This window comes from Osmia lignaria, chromosome 8 (genome assembly GCF_051020975.1).
Source record: "Osmia lignaria lignaria isolate PbOS001 chromosome 8, iyOsmLign1, whole genome shotgun sequence".
In the NCBI taxonomy this organism is placed as follows: domain Eukaryota; kingdom Metazoa; phylum Arthropoda; class Insecta; order Hymenoptera; family Megachilidae; genus Osmia; species Osmia lignaria.
The window spans coordinates 12332086-12349964 of NC_135039.1; the positions used below are offsets into that span (position 1 = coordinate 12332086).

The window sequence follows — 17879 nt, forward strand, 5'->3', positions numbered from 1 at the left end:
CATTTATCTTGATATTCTTCATTTTCATCTTTACATGCACCGGGATCATTCTTATGAATTAATCATTACATCCCTAAGCATGGGTCCTCCACTTCTAACATAGCACCAACAGTGCACGTTTGAAATCAGTTAACTGATTCAAGGAAAAAGGTAATACATGTATTATCAAGGTCATTACAGCATTCGTTTTTGTAGAAATTGCTTATCGATTGAAAGAACGAGTCTTCAGGATACAAATAGAGGACACCTCCAGTAATACCGTGTTTGGATTACAGCGATGGAATTATATCCTGGCAGTGAAAATTAATGCTTTCACCGAGTCGTTGGCTCTGGTAATTATCCTATTTCTTATTACATCTATCAGAACTTTTCTTGGCACAAATCCTGAATCCAATCAGAGGAGAAGAAGAAATATAAATTAAACAAACTGGAACTCAATGAAATTTTGTTTAACTTATATGCTTTCAATTTTATGGACTTATAAGATGCTATAATATTGTATACTTTTAGATACGCGATAAAAGAGATTGCAGTGTGCAGAGAGTATTAAAAGTAATGCTCACAGAACATGGAGGGGCTGTCTGTGAAATTTCACTGTGTGGGAGTCTCTTAGGGATGCATAGAATTTTACAGAAGCATCAGCCAACTGCATTCATCGGCACAAGTCTTGAATATTTTTCTAATATTTATTACTTATTCCTATAGAGCCTGAATTTGTTGAGAATCATTGACCGGAAATGATTTACATTCAAAGGGTTATCCTCAGGTCTGTTCAAGGGAATTTTAACTGGAACATTGAAAAAGATAATAAAATATTTTTCCAGAGGATGCATCAAATTTCTGATACAACTATTGAACAATGTAGAACATGAAATATCAAGAGATAACCTGAACAGCCTATACAAATATTATTCAGCAATTTATCACAATCGGTGATATTACTTTTTCTATTTGGATGGATGATTGAATTTTCCATCAAATATCGTTACATTCTGTTTAAATATTTGCAGAATCGTTATATGCCCGGATAAATTGAATGGATGCCAATATTTCAGCCCGTATAAGGATTCGATTGGCCGGCAGAACGCGAAAGGACGAGCACGGTAGAATTTTTATGGGGCGCATAACTCTATTTTTTTATCGCGTCGAGCAACCTTTTTCTCTCAATGGAGTCTCGCCACGAAAACTCTTCTCATTTCTCTACTTTTCTAGTGAACACCTTGAACCATGGTATTTCCACAAAATGAAAGATAAAAGGTAGCACTGGTTTATCGGTTGAAGAGAGGAAAAATTTCAGCCATCCAAACCCCCATGGATTTCATCTGAAATAAATTTCTAACGTCATTTCTGACATTAAATTCGGGTCTATTAGAAGTTAAATTTCTATTAACAGAGGACCTTCGACCTTTCAGCTCTGTGGAATTCAGAAAGTGAATATTGCACACTTTTGGGAGTAATTATAGTAACTTCATTGACCTGACACAATCTCATTAAAGCGAATGGAGGTTTTAACGAAGTTAGTAACCATTACTAACTGGTAATCTTTGATCAACATATTTCAAAACATTACCAACTGCATTTGCAAAGAACTATATTGAAGAATATCTTCAAACGAGTAATTAAATGAATAAGAGAATATAAATTTCTACAAACTTCTTCAGTTTTCAATAACAGAAGAAACATTGAACTGATTCAGATTCATAGGGTTTACTGAGTGTAACTGAACTCTGCTGAAGTTTTTACCAGTGCAACTACAAATTTGCCAGTTAGTTAACAGAGAAAATCAGTATAACAGTATTTGAGCTGGCCAGTAGTTGATGTAAAACGTTTACGTATCCGTAAGGTGCATCGAGTGGAACGGTCTCTAACTTGCACACTCCATTTCCGGTAGACGTGGAGTTTGCACTAGACTCCACAGCTTGTAATTGGGTCATTTCGATGATACTATAACGAATATTCGATTGCTCGTCCCCTAGTTGGTCAGTAACCAATGGAAAATTCAAAAGTTGTCTAAATTATTCAATGAATCATTAATTAAATATAACATTCCAATACTTTGCTTGTAATTAGTGTTACTGTACCAAGATTTCAATTTTTTTTATCATCAATTTGTAATCTGTCTTGTACAACTAACAGTTCACTGATGAAAGAAGATAATGAATCATTTGAATGATAATATTGAAAACGAGTTGGAGTTTATTCAAATGATGTCCAAGCCTGGCTTAAGCAATTACCACCTCTGTTTGCGTTCGCATCGTGGCAGGCGTGTTTTGCATTTCGTTTCCCTTGTTTTCTGCTCGCTGCACGTGACGCACGGTATTGTAAAACAATTTTTATCGTTTCAAAAGCCTTGCACCGTTCCACGGCTGAGTTTTATCACAATAACCTGCTTAGGGTAATCCAATGGCAGAAAACTGAAACATAAAAGTATGCGTGAAAGTTGATTGGATGAAATCAGGCTTCAATTGAGCATCAATATGAATTGTTAAAATTGAAAATGAATAGGAAACATGGATCTATCACCTTCTGATACTATAAATACAATCCCTGAGCCTCTGCGTCAATTAGGATAAATGAGAAAATTGAGGTCTTCAATGTTACAGCGTCACAGTACATGGATCATCCATGTTAATTACAGTTTCTCAGTTCCTCAACAGTCAGAATGAAGAAGAAAACCGGAATCACCAGTATAAAGTTCCAAATTCAATGGAATAATTGAGGAAGAATAAGAATAAATCAGAAAACTCCAGAGACTTGGATCCCTATTGTTATAAGAAGTCAGGAATTTGGAAAATCCTCATTTTCCTTCAATTTATTTTCTCATCCTCCCTCGTATCCCTTTTCTCTTGATCTCGTAAACAATATTTCCTCCTCTCTCGCGTTTATTCGTCCTCGTTCGACCGGTACCCAGGGTGAAGCGAGAGGGACAAAGGGAGTGAGAGACAGGGTGAACCCCAAATGATTATAGAGGGAGAGACCGACGGACAGCGACCAAGAGGGATATAGCTGAAGTGGTATGAAACAGAGCAAGATGAAAGGAGGCAGAAATAAAAAAAAAGTGAAAAGGGCGACGAGGAGGACACAATGCGGAGGAGAGAAGCGAGCTGAGTGAGAATTGAGAGAACAGAGTGCCGCTCGAGGAAAGGAGAACGGGACAAACTTGGAGGGGATTGAAACTCACATACAGGGTGTTAAAAAGGTAGAGAAATGGGAGTGAAAGTCTTGGCCGAGTGCTTCAGTTTTTAACTTCCTACAGCTGCATCATTGATATTTTCAATATTATATCTACATAGTTGTGGATGTAATTTTGAAATACAGAGATCAATTTTTAAATTGATTAATAAGGTCTGAATTTTCTTTCACAAGAGGAGCATAGAGAACGCGACAAAATAAAGGGGCAGAGGTGACAAGAAAATGAAGAAAAAGGCAAACGAAGATTGATAAGAGAAGCGAAGGCCAAGAGAGGAAAGATAATGCAGTCCACACACGGTCTGCCACGCTTTCTCCTTGACGCGGTTCTATCCGGAAGTAGGGGAAGAGGGAGAGCCGTAGAATCGATAACTGCCCCTCTGCCACCGTCGAAAGGGGTCGCCGCCACCCTTCTGGCAGGGCTCTTAAAAGAGACGACAAGCTTCGAACACCAGGTCGTCCCCCAAGGGGGAAAACCGGCTGGTTGGAGCACCGATGACGCCAACGATGACGATGAACGTCACACTTTCTGGTGATTTTAAAGGGACCCACAGACTCCAGCTAAGTCAGAGACATTGTTATTTGAACAATCCATCAGTACCTTTAATTTATGTGGATCTAGAGTATTCCTTTATCTTAGGTTCCATGGAAACTTGAAAAACTTTCAAGCTAATCTAAAATTATTTAAATAAAAAATTCAATTTTTTATTTGGCTCGAGGATGTTAGATTACAATTTATGATACCTGCATATTATTTCTATAAATATTTTAATTAGACTTCTTATCACAGAATTGATAACAGCTGTCTACGACGATGAAGAACAACGTCTGAACTAACTCGAAGCAAATGGAAATGCGAGTACAGGATTTCAATGATTTCAATTTGCACGAGAATCTATCGAGAGGATAAATCATGAATGTTCTATTTCTGTTAACAACGGCCGAGCGTGAGGAAGTAGGACGACCCAGTGTTCCTAGGTCCTGAATGATCGGTTCAACCCAGAACAGAACTTTAGACTAGCTTTCAATTAAGTTTGTGGTTATTCAATCTCATTCTAACCTTCCTTTTTAAAAAAAGAATAAAAAAATGAATATTGAATTTCTACAATTATAGAGAAAAAATTGTAAAAATCCTGGCTCGGTAAACTTAAAGATAACTAGAAATTATTCGATCTAGGGATCCCTAGAAATTATTCCACTAAGTGGAAGCATAGGGAATAATCCCTAGAAATTATTCCACTAAATGCAAGCATAGGGAATAATCCCTAGATTCCTAGGTATCCCTAGAAATTATTCCACTAAATGCAAGCATAAGGAATAATCCCTAGATTCCTAGGTATCCCTAGAATATGAAATAATTTCTGTTTACCATCCAAAGCATATACCCAATTTTAGTATTCAACATTTGATAAATTAGTTACCACTGGTAACAGGAGTGTGATTAGTTCCTAGGGAATTCAGACACCGTTCATATCTTCCGAAAAATCCAGGAAACGACAACCAGGTCAGAGGAGAGGATTGAAAGCATGGAATTATAGAAGTGTTGGCAACGATCCAACCAGAGTAACATTCCTGATCCATCAGGACAGGTACAGGGCCGAATGGTTGTTGACAATGATTGCGGGTTTCGTAACTTCGCGATGGCGATCGTTAATGATCCAGTCGAATCGAACTATGAGAAATGATTTCTGGTTTAAACCCCCTCCCTCCGGAGGATATACCACAATTACAGTGGAGAATCCGAATAACGAATTGGCGGAACAGCGAGGTGATTTCTTTACACCGACGAAACGAAGTGTCTGTTCAACGAAACGTATCCTCGAATTAATAAAGATGATCATGCTAATCGGTAGAACGTGGTAGCGCCTGAAAGATGCGAACTGGTGTATCGTTTCAGCGTGGCGCAGCCAGTGTGGAGCCCCGTGTAATTAAACGTGGGTTCATTGAACTCGTTTTGCGGCTGTTCCTTTTCACCACTCACCGTCTCGCCGCTTTGAAACACTAAACTATAGGTTTGCGTATCAATGATTTTCCCTTAAAACTGCATCAAGCACGCTAACCTAATATTTCAAACAACCGCAATGAAAGTCAGGCTTAAGGATGGGTAGTTCACTGAAGATTTGTTTAGGATACGTATTTCTTAAAAATTGCATCAATTGCATTGAAAATATGCCTTAAAGATAGATAAGTGATTGGAATGCCTTTGAAGTTAGGTTAGTCTTGAATTAGGTTAGATTTAATGAAAATTGGTGGGTCTTCATGGAAACATAACCTAAGGGCGAAGAAGAACTTTTGAGATTCTTATCCTTAGAAGATGATAGTGTCTGATTACCAGATTTGACTGGAACACACTTTTTCCTTCCCAACGGTATGAAGAAACCAATTATCTGATTTCACCGAAACAAACTCCTTGATTAGCAAAACTCGTTTTGCAAGACTTTCGTGTTTCAGCTGACATCGGGATTATGAGAATTCCTTTTCTTTGTAAAATAACATAGTGACAAATATTGCGTTTGAACATTTTCGCTTTGAAAATATTTATTTTCAAAATCTGTGGAAAATATCTTCAAAGATTTCCTCAATATATTTTTAGGACTTTCTGTGGTTTGGGGAACATGGCCTCTCTCTAGTTATATCAAGAATTGCAAACAAAAAATTTACTTCCAATTTAATCCCACCCGGTATATGCCTGAATATGCTTCAAGTCACTGACAACCATGCAATTTATAACTGTTCAACGATACAGTCTATTAAAATGACAACTATAAAACTGTCCTTCGGTCTGTCAATGAATTATAATAATCCAACTATACAGGATTCATATTTATAAGCCTACCCATCGACATAAACAAAATTGAACCAATAATTCCCCATATATTTTGAAAAATCACTAGATGACATAATCTGAAGCAAGGGAAACATCCCTGAAGGATTCTTTCTTGATTAAATATATCATTTATCTTCCTGAGCCTGTTTCTTCTTTTCAAGAAGCATTCTTCAAGATATCCGATGAATTATTTATAAAATATTCCTCCATTTCTTATCTTCATTGATTTTATCGACAGTCGGTATCTTCAGTGTTAACCTTATACATAAAGGACTCTCCTTACTTTAGTTTCTTCTTTCACCTAAACATTGGTAATACGTTATTTCCTAATTGTCCATCACTGCAATTATAAATCTTGTGTTGGAAAAATGCGGAAATATGATTGAATAATTAGACTTTAATTAGCTAGGGAATTCCACCGTCACCAGTGACCACAAAAATGGCCGAGTTCAAACACCATTGGACACTGCGGTGACACGAGGTTATCTATGTGGGTGGAACCCCATGAAACGATATAATTAACTCAACATTAATATATGAAGTACATTAAGTTTTCCCTTTCTTTTTCCTGATTTCAATTGTCAGGAACTGGCAACTTAATAGGCACTTTCAAGGCCCTCGCAAGCATCGTTGTTTCACTGGCACACATTGACTGTATCTATAACCTGTCTCGCGTTATCGCGCCTTAATATCAGCCGGCTTATCGCTACTACTTGCGCTGCGTGACGCCTGCACGCATCCGCACACATGCAAACGCGGCGGCAACCTGCAACTTGCAACGCTCGGATTACATAACGCATCATTCAGAAACACGGTTGTTATGTGCACAAACTCGGTGTTTCGTAAGTAGCCGTGTATAGATTAGTTGGGTTAAAGAAACAATCCCTTTGAAATACGACATTCATCCATCTACGGCGGGATCTGTAGTATGCCATTCGAAGAATAAGGGATTCTCGTTAAAAATAAAATTACACAACGCATATATAATGTAAAATCATTAAAAAGTAATTGTAAATGGTTTGTAGACTCACCTCTGAGTGGTGCTGGTGGAGCCCTCCTTGGGTTGTCGTCCGCAGAGGGTGTTCTTTCCCTCATGCTTTTCTATGGAACCCCTTAGAGTCACCATTTAGGCGAATCCATACACCACGTCCTCCTGAAACACATCAGGAGACCTGTCCTTCAGTATTATAGCAGGGTCAAATACGAAGTAGATCACAGGGTCAATTCTGACCCTGTTAAATTAATTTTATTTAGTTCTAATTCCATATTAAAATCTAGGGAACCCTAGATATCACAGGAGTTATGAAATATCCCTAGAGCATAGAAGTACCTCTAGAACCAACTTCAAGAAATGGAATACTATAAAAATAATCACTATTCGTCTAAGAATATGAAACTGCAAAAAGTAACTAGGATTCCCCCAAAAACTGAGACTTAAATCATCATACAATTGAAACAAATGTTTCTAGGACAGAGAATAAAATGGAATAAAAACTGAAAGTATGAAACACGCTTTGAAGAAAAATAGTTGTATAATGAAAATGAACAAATAAATTCGGAATGTTCCTAGTTCATTCGATACGCTGTTCGTTCCAATAAGCACGGAAAGTGGAGGCAGCGGATTCCGCGCGTCGAGTAATAAAAAGAGGTAGCGGAGGTCCTGGTATAATCGAGTAACAGTATCGTGCAGGTGACACGAAGTTACTAGTCACGTTCACGACGATACTTCGACGAGTATCGTGATATGCAAGCCGGTTAGAGCTTGCCAGACCTGTCCTTCTGTATCACCGAGTCCGCGTAGGAGCAGCAGTGATGCTCAAACGAAAATCTAGTTACATTCCCTATGCAGTTTGAAAAAAAAAAACTAGATCAGAGATGCCCCAGGGATTTCCCTTTCTCAGTCTATTTCTTTTACACAGATTGTAACAAGCAATGACAAACTGTATTTTGCACCTCATAGGGAATTTTAATCATAAACTTATAAATAAATGACATATGATTTTTAATTATGAGACACTAATCATCTAAGTCAGATAAGTTAATTGTTTTTTATTTGAACAGAAGATAATTATTTGTAGACAACAGAAGCTCTTCAAGTATAGAACTGCCATTGCATTGTTTAAGTATCGTTTTATCTTGAGGGATCCATTCTTTTCCGATAACCACATAACCTAGAATTCCAATAATGTGCTATCCGGAATAACCGAACGTTCAGATAACCCTAGCCACGCGATAGTTCCTACTATACATAGTAATAATATCACTATGTATAATGTTTATACAAAAATGTTATTTTAACATTTCATAGACCCTTTCGAATATACCAGCGCTAACTAATCTACTAATGTAAGCAAGGCCTTGGTATTTTACTAACAAATCGTTCACGTAAGTATAATAACCTATTAGCACTATTGTACTCTACGAGGGAGGGTGGGCGTGGACAAATTGCCGAGACGAGCCGAACCGTGCCGAAAGTGAAAAGCAGTGGGAGGATCCTCCCCTCCACCGCCTGTTAACCGAGAAAAGACTACTCTGCACGCGAGTGTACGCGCAATGAGGCCCATGGTTCTGTGTTAACACCATTGAGGCCACATTCGTTTGCGCAGTGGTTTTCAACCGTCCTGCGAGTTAAACTGCAGTGACATCGAGGATCGCAGTTCGTGTAACGATGCACGAACGGCAATTCTCCGCTGCAACTCGGATAATGGGCATAATTGCTGCAACTACCAGTCCGTTATTAGACCTGTTGCTTCTTGAGAACCGTAGAGAAAGATCTCGTGCCTCGGTGACACTGGTGCTCAATGCAGCACCTCTTATGGTGTACCAAATTCTTTTAAAACAATTTATATACAACAGCTGAGTTGTACTCTACGAACAGCCCAAAATATTTCATGGAAATTTCACTTGGTATTGGGAGCAGGTACGATGGTGTATCCTCTTCGAGTCGAACGAAACCGCTAATCGTCCCAAAGAATATTCGATCTGCCAGCAGAAACCTGAGATACGGTAGGCGTAGACCCTGTACCGGCCACTTTGAAGCGACCCTGGCTTTTCGAGGTTTGGTCCAGAGCCAAAGCAACGTGAATGCATCCTCCCCACTCGCCTCCTCTTCTTTTCCGCTCCTCTCCATGACTTCCGCCTGGGAGGATCTGCTCTAACTCACGGAATTAGAAAAGTATTTAGACGTGCACGCGGTTTCGAGGCTGGCTTCAACAGGTCAGGTGTGCGAAGAACACAGTTGTCCTACTTCGTCCTTCCCTCTCTTCAAGTAACATCTTCATCTCCTCGACTCGGTCGCCCACTTGCAAATATCATCAAATATATTTTTTCCAAATATTCTCTGTACCAGCGTCCATGAAACATGTGACCTGGTGTATAATATCCCAAGTACAAGTGAATCCAGTACACCAAGACGAACTGGGAATGCTGAGTATCGCGCGGCATTTACCGGGTGTCTTTAACGAAAAAATCACTTTAGGTGAATCGATCGGATGTACAAAGGACCACCATTTCACGTGCACTCTGTCTAAGAGGAACAAACCACCGACCCACGCGGTGAGCCTGGCTACCCCTCGGAATAGTCTGGCATTTCCAACAGGTGAAAAAGTGGAGATTCTAGTCGGGCATTCCTAAATATAGCGGTACAGCTGGGGAACCGACTAGGCGAACAGAAAATAATCACTCGTGTGTTCCACGAAATAGGAACAAAAACGTCTACTACAAATTCTACATTGCGCACGTCCAGTGTCCTTTTAAGATGATCCTTCCTCCCATAATTAGAGGTGTACCTCCTTATCTCTGTAGCTGGGTCAAAATGGCCTGGTATCGGTTGGGAGGTTGACCAAATCCACTTAACATGCTAGACGCCATCCAGAAGGGAACGGAGACGAGTTGAATCCCTATAAATCAAAGGCTGTCGAGGGATCCCAGTGTTTGCCTGGAATGCTGAAACGCGGCATTCCGGCATGGAAAAGTCTGCAGTGCACCACTATTACTGGAATCATTCCATTTTTTCCCTCCCTCCCCTCTGCCCCTTTGGTGTTTCCGTTTTTCCTCGGCTACTGCTCGGAGGCACACTCGAGTGGCCGCGATATCGATTAAACGTCTCGCTGAACCGGTCATCGTTGATACTAATTAAGTAAACGTTCTCCTTCTTCTTTCTCTCGATGTCTCTTTGTCTCGAGCCCAGAGGCCAGGAAGTATCGGCGAGTCCTTGAAATCCGAACAGGCCCGTCGTTCTAGTTTCGCTCCCAGTTTGAGAACCACTGTGACTGGCACACAATATGCCTCGTGTGTCATTGGCATCATTGAATAAAACCACCTCTGACGTTTACTTTACACCGAGCTTTATTATCTGCTCAGACCGTACACCACCTTCAGAGACGGTAATTTATAAGTTCACTAGTCGATCGGATTTTCATATTAATTATGATTTCTTGACAAACATTTGCTCGTCGAAAGTGAGCGATTGAAATCTAATCGATCGCCTTTATATTTAACAACTATCGTTGTTAATGAACGTTTCATAATTATAACCATTATCGTGGCCACGAGGTGGACCCAGGCATTCGTAATCGATGATGAACGATCTGTTAATTGGTGGTAATCGATCTTCGATGGGTTTCTAGCCTCGAGATCAGTATTTATAGAAATACCGGAGCCTTGATGTCGAATTTAGAATTTTGGCCTTTCTATTGCTGATGTACCAGCTGATGTATAAAGAGAGAAACTGAGAAAGTGGATGAGTTAATTCTTATGGCACAGGGCTCTATAGGAGGTCTACTGTACAATTGGGTGTAACGTAGACTTATCTTGGTGAAGGATAAGTGCAAGAGCAGCCGCCCACTACTGGCCCTTAATCTTGGGAGATGCTGACTTAGGACCTCGTGTACACCCTGCGTTATAGGGACTCTGGTGTACATTTTGGTGAAACGTAGACTTATTGTAATAAAAAGTCAGTGGAAGTGAAGGAGTCACCTAACTTTGGTCCTTAGTCTTGAGAGATCCTAGGAAGAGACTAACTTAAGTCTTCAGTCTAGAGCCTACTGTACACCTCAGTGCAACGTAGACGTATTTTAATAAAAAGTCAGGGTAATAGGAGGAGCCATCCACCATTTTTCTTTAATCTTAGGAAAACCCTAGAAGGACCTAAGGATAGTCAGGGAAATCCTAGGAAAAGCCTCCTCTTGCCTAACTTAAGTCTTCAGTCTAGAGCCTACTGTACACCTCAGTGCAACGTAGACGTATTTTAATAAAAAGTCAGGGTAATAGGAGGAGCCATCCACCATTTTTCTTTAATCTTAGGAAAACCCTAGAAGGACCTAAGGATAGTCAGGGAAATCCTAGGAAAAGCCTCCTCTTACCTAGGCTCTTGCCTAACTTAAGTCTTTAGTCTAGAGCCTGCTGTACATTTCAGTGCAACGTAGACTTATTTTAATAAAAAGTCAGTGTAAAAGGAGGAGCCATCCACCATTTTTCCTTAATCTTAGGAAAACCCTAGAAGGACCTAAGGATAGTCAGGGAAATCTTAGGAAAAGCCTTCTATCACCACACAAGCATTCATTCTTCAAAATGGAACAACTTGTACACGATTCAAATTTTTAATTAAAATATAGTTTGATACTAGTGAGAAATAAATAAACAAACTAGACCATTTCTAATCAAGTGTAATGCATCACTTCCATTTCAACACATACAGCATCTCTTCCTTGATCTCGAATCAGACACGCAAACGTGTTTTGCAAGCGAACACCATGAAGCTGGTGGTTTTGCAAGGAAAAAGTTCTCACGGAAGACATTTCACATTGTTCTCTCCAAAGAGAACCGCTTCTCTCGCCCTTGCTCGTTGTCTTTCTCTCTTCCACACGAATTTCGTCAGCTTTTACCTCTCTGTCCCTCCCCCATCCTACTCGGAGGATTCAGCTACTGTGGAGGGACAAGAATGGAAGTATAAGCAGAAACAATGAGAGAAAAGAGGTAAGAGGAAAAGAGACGTCCTTTGTCCAGTGTGTCTTTCTGTTTTCCTTTTTTCAAGTATTTGCAGTAAAACCTAGCAAAATCTCATTGTCAAAGGGTCTCTTTGAACCAAACGCAGAACTACCCATCGTACTTCATGAATTTCAAGTACTATTAAGATTATTCATCCTATTTTCCTGTGTGTATAGCAAAGTACTACCCTAATAGTAATTTAGAAGAACAATATATAATTTTTAATTATTAAATATTATAAAATTTTGCAAATTACTAAAAAGCACGAATAAGGAATTCAAATTTTCCCGCGTGAACGTTTATACGCAAGTGGTGGGGGGCCACAGACTCCTATACATTCCGTTGAGAAGCCATCCATCCTCGGTGCTGTACAAACAGCCAGAAATTGCAAGCAATGAATTTAATGACTACAAATTATGTCAGTACATAATGTATCTGTGATTGGCCATTTGTCCTTTCTTTTTTTTGAATTTAAATCTGTTCGAAGGTGGAATACGTATTTTCTCCTGATCGAGATATTTCATACAGGAAAAACTTTTATTTCTGCCGCAGAAAATTTCACGTGAAACGGAAGAAGCATCTCGGTTAATTTCACAGTAACGATTGACTCCTCCCCATCTCTCGCTGTGTATGGCGACGTACAGATTGATACGTTCTACGAAGTCTGCAACGCGCGGCTCGTTTTAATTCAAATAGACGATGACGGCAAAATCGATCCTGTCTGATGAAAGAGTCGGCCACCGATTTGAAAGCTTTAATGGAATTCCTGTTTCCAACAAAAACACGACGGCAGGAGAAAAAAAAGTTGGGAAATAATGCTGTAACCAGGAAAGAAGAGCTCTCGCAACGTTGAAATTTCGTTTTTAAACGAGCGACCAAACTGCCGCTCCGTCGATGGACATCGAAATTTTTCCACTCTTCGTGTTTCAATATTCTATTACTAATACAATAAAATCCACTAACTGAATGACTGAAAGTAACTAGATTTGTTTAGGGTGATTAGGGCGGGTTTCGAAGAACAAAAGAAATTAGCGATTATCGAATGAACGCGAGGCTAATGAAATCACCAAGTAAATATTCCTCTCGCGTCTACATTATTCAAACATAAGGAATTACGACGGTTAAATAAAGTTAATCGAGTCACACGGATAGCTGCAAATTAATACGCCACGAATCTTGTATGCTCGCCCAAATACATCATTACGTTACCGATTAATGTTAATACGATATTATTATTATTCGAATATCCATGAATTTGCATCGTAAAAGATTCTATCGACAGAAGTTTTCGAAAGGATGATTTCCTTTGCTTAATGGCGTCACTTGAGTGGGTCACGTGACCGCGCTTGCAAAAATCCCTAGACTCGCGTTAGAAATAAATTCCCTTTCAAATTAGTAGTAACCAAATTCATGTATACAACAGTCTTCCGCTTCCGGTTTCTTTATTGGATCAGTGAAACGTTAAAACGTTGATGAATGATAATTAAACGGGGACGGAACATCATGCGGAAAAGTCAATAATAAATAGCGCGGTGAAATTAATTATGAGAATGAATAATTCATGCGACTTCATTTGTGACAATTACTCGGATACGTTCCGTGAATTCTTTTGCAAATTTTCGGCTGTGATTTTAATTTTCTTTCTCAAATTATGTATAATTAATTAATTAGGAGAGGAATTTGCAACCGACGAACGTAAATTTATATCGATGAATTATCGATTCCTTTGGTGTACATTCGAGAATCGGGATGTTCTCGAAATTTCATTTATTCAAGGAAACATTCATGGAATTCAAGGAATGATCAATCCAAAGAGCAAGAAATCACGCGTCTCTCAAAGGAATCGAGTTTTCCTTCGATTCTACCGAAAATTGAATAGAAGAAAATTGCGTTTTCTGCAAGACGCACACGATGACCCCGAAGAGACGGGCTTTCGATTCGAATCGATTTATCGCTCTCGTATTCGCGACAGTACTCGAGGTGTTGAATATATCGTTTCCTCGATAGCTCGTGCTTCTGTTTACATTTCCAATGCATTATCAGCATAGCGATTAGCTTATTCGCGAGCAGGCATGCGAGAAGTCCAAGCATCTGCCGTTTAAAGTAACTAATTTTACGGCAAAGAAATACTAAAACACTGAAAACGTTCAATTTTCTAAAAATAAATATTTATACTTAGCAATGATACATTTTTGTATTTGCATAACAAGTTTGGGATACAACCCATAATGATTGCTAGTAACTTTCTCAGAGGTTCTTTAGAATTTCATTAGAAACTAGATGACAATTTCCTAGAAGTACTTTAATTTATAATAGTGTATTTTCTGAGAATTTTCATTAATTTTATATTCCAATGCGAACGATTAAACTAATGTTTGCTGCAATTTCCAGTTTTATTACTAGAATAGTTTCTAGTAACTTTTAGTTTGCTTACTGTTTAATTAAGAAAAAGATGTAAATTAAAGCCAAGCAATATCAGGGAATTATGTATAATATCTGAATTACGTGAAAAGAAAAGGTTGTTGATCTCTTATTATGTTGTTCAAATTTAATTCCCCTAGATAGTGTCTTAAGTTTACGCGCCCTTATTAAGTGCCCGTGTTATAACTGTACTTTGACAATTTAAGCAAATTCTTTTTAGCCATACCATTTTTCTAATGGCTGGATTTAACTGACAACTAGAGTTATTTGCATAGCTTTTATATAGTAGTATACTATCAGCGCATATGTCCAACTTTCATGACTTAAAACAATTCGGGGAGTTTGGAATTGAACGATATCGATCTTTCATCTTTTACTCTTCTTCGAGACATCGAACATCGCTTTCCGTTTAGGGAGATTTTTCGAAGCACTAAAATAGGGATAAATACGAAATCGTTTTCTAATGTTATCCGGCACACGATTTAACTCTCTAAACAGATGACAATCGACGATTTTCAAGATGTTTCATTTATAGAGCTTCCTCGAGGTCCACATAAATTTAAATAAATTATAGGGACCTATACGGTCTAGTAACCTTGTGGCGCGAAAATTCAAATATGAATAACGAGAGCAATTGCGACAAAGAAAAGTAGATTATTCTTATTGTCCCGTTTAAAAACTTACTAACTTTAAATTTCAATTGCTATTGGGAAATCATAAAAAGGAAAATGTGTAAGATTCGTGGAGCTTTTTAAAAGAAATATGGCGGATCGAAAATCTGTTGCTCGGGACGGTACACGTCACTAACGCAACGCACAGGCTACCACACGACCGTTACTCCCTATTTGCTTAATGAGTTAAGGACGCCAGTGAAAAATGGCGTCTAATCGCCTTTGAATTCTATCACGATTCTGCATGCGGTGTTACGTAAGTCGGCTATCAATTTCATAGATTTCCGAAGTGACGTGTATCATCGTCACCAGTCGTTTTTCATCGAGTACCGTTGGAAAAATCACGCGACACTTCGACTAACCTAGTCAACTGAACGTCCACTCGCCACCATTTCAAATCGCTCTTCGTCAAATTTATTTACTATTAAATTAAACGAACCATTCTTCGCCAGAAAACTTGATTTCCGGTCCAACCATTCGAATCGGTATAACAATTAAATACATAATAACAATAATCGAATGGTCGGTAGAAACTTCCTGTTTGTACCGTCTTCCGTTTTCCTATAGATGCTTATGGATTATCATAGTCGTGATTGAAGGTTGTTATAATTTCACGCGTCACCAATTTACTTTTCCATCGTGTCGAAGCTCCGCGAGGAGGAGGAGGAGAAGGAGGAGGCGCGTATCGGTAAAACGGTTTCCACACTACCGGGCTTCGTAGCTCGAGTTTCGAAACCGAGACTCCGTTTCGGGGGAAAACGTTCGAATTACCAATTTTAACCGGCCTGTCCCGCGGTTTTCATTTCCACCGAACAACCCTACGTGCCAGCAACGCGTACGGATGCGTGTACACGGAGGAATCTATGGCTTCGAGACGGCCGGAAATGGGAAATGCGTTGAACGGTCGAACTGCGGTCGAATCGGAAACCCTTTTCGTCGGACTTTCATCGTTTCCGTCGGAACGAGCCACCATGTTAGCGTTGCCTCGAGCCGCCTTTATTGCGCAGCGACCACGTCGAAAAGAATCACCTCGCTAAATGCAAGCTCCATCCTTATCGTTCGGCGACAGGGAGAAAAATACGTCCGCGAAAAATATCTCCATCTACAATTGTGCATTATCGGTCGGAGAGCAACGGCCTCGTTACGCCGTCGACTTTCGTCCGCTCGTGAACAAATTCTCGCCGCGATTTTGCTGCGAATCGATATCCAACTATTTCTCTCGGCAGCCAGCACGAAAGCGGCTACGGTTACTCGCTGAGAGAAAATCTTTTGGATTTCGAAATTCGTACGGCAGCTGCGTGAAAATTGTTTGCAACTAACAATGTAATTTATCGTTATAAGCTAAACATTGAGAACGAACTGATCCGAGTATTTACATGGTTAAATAGAGGAACTAGTGTATATAGAACGAAGGGGACAAAACATAAAGTACGATAGATGATCGCAAATAGGAAATCACGATTTCGACCCGTTTCCGGGCCGACCTTCGTACCATCTGCGGTACATAAACAAGTACAGAGGGGCTATCGTGGTAATGGGTCGTACGATACTGAGATCGTCCAGTAAAGCCGGAATGGCGTTAAAAGTGTGGAGAAAAAAAAAGAAGTAGGCAAGTCGTACTAACAGCATCTCCTTGGCGGCTGAGCTCGTGAGGTACATCACGCTGGTGGCGGCACAGCAGTCACGGTCACAGTCACGTAAGCTTTGTACAACGGCCACGATGAACACAAGTAACGAAACACTCATCACTGTCACCAGCCTTGCCCGTTTTTGGCAGTGGACGACGAAACGGAGAGTCCAGGAGCCGTGCGCGTCCGTAATTCACAGAGGGCAAAGAAAAAACGGAATAATTCCTTCGCCGTCCCCGTTCCGCCTGCTCGTCCTTTAACCGCGAGAACCACGGAACACTTCGATCCAAAAATGAGAATTAATGCACTTATTCTAGCACCCGGAAGATAGACCGACACACAAGAGACGGCACTGAGCCACTGCCGTACAGGCAGAGCCGATAGGAGGAGGAGAGCAGCACGCTCCTGGCTCGTACGATTTTAACCTCGCTAGTAGTGATTCGATGCAACCGAGTTTCTTGACTGAGCGGCCGATCCTCACCGAGCCGTGCCCCGCGAGACGCCACTGGTGCCAACCGTTTTCAGCTTACCGCGCATGTCACTAGGCGCATCAATGGCGGCGATCCATGCTTACTTGCTTCGCACACCGGGCGCTATTTAAAATTGATCAAGCATCCAATTTATTTATGAAATCAATTATTAATTCTTCACTTTCTATTTCCTCTGCATTTTAAACAATTATAAGAAATTTATGTAATGAGAAATTTTAAGTATACATGAAAGTAAAAGTAAATTTCTATACTGTACTGACTATGTGCTATTTTCTTATTAATATTTAAATTAAAATTGCGTCCCTCTTTGATTATTACTGAGGAATAATCACATCTTGTCTTTGAACTGATACATTGATATAAGGTTGAAAACAATTCATTCGGCATGCACAGAAGAACCTTACGTTATCATATTATCGACATTTTTAAATAAGTATTCGAACTGTATAAAGAAAATAACAACCATTCTCATTTCACTTACTTAAAAGCTTAAAACTACCGCAGTTTCCATACCTTTTTCTATTCGGTCAATTCTTCCGTCCCGCCTTGAAGAGAAAGCTAACGGCCAGTTCAAGAATCCTCTTCAGACGTTAGGGATAATTTTTTATCATAAGTTGGTGACAAAAAACCACACATTGGTCAGCCGCCGAAGTGGCGCCACGCG

The 17879-nt window shown here is 39.7% G+C and overlaps 1 protein-coding gene across 4 annotated transcripts in view; it reads right to left on the reverse strand.

The window, feature by feature from the left end:
* LOC117606667 (uncharacterized) overlaps positions 1-17206 on the reverse strand; it is a 39998-nt gene extending 22792 nt beyond the window's left edge. For 3 of the 4 annotated variants that reach the window (XM_034329423.2, XM_034329422.2, XM_034329421.2), the window contains exons 1-2: positions 16721-17206; positions 7048-7169 (exon numbers count right to left, since the gene is read on the reverse strand). In XM_034329423.2, the coding sequence (XP_034185314.2) occupies positions 7048-7111 (64 nt within the window). In that variant the 5' untranslated portion in view covers positions 7112-7169; positions 16721-17206. Of the gene's footprint in view, positions 1-7047; positions 7170-16720 lie in introns of those variants that run through there. The other variant, XM_076689637.1, reaches the window with a different exon arrangement.
* Positions 17207-17879: the final 673 nt, after the last annotated feature.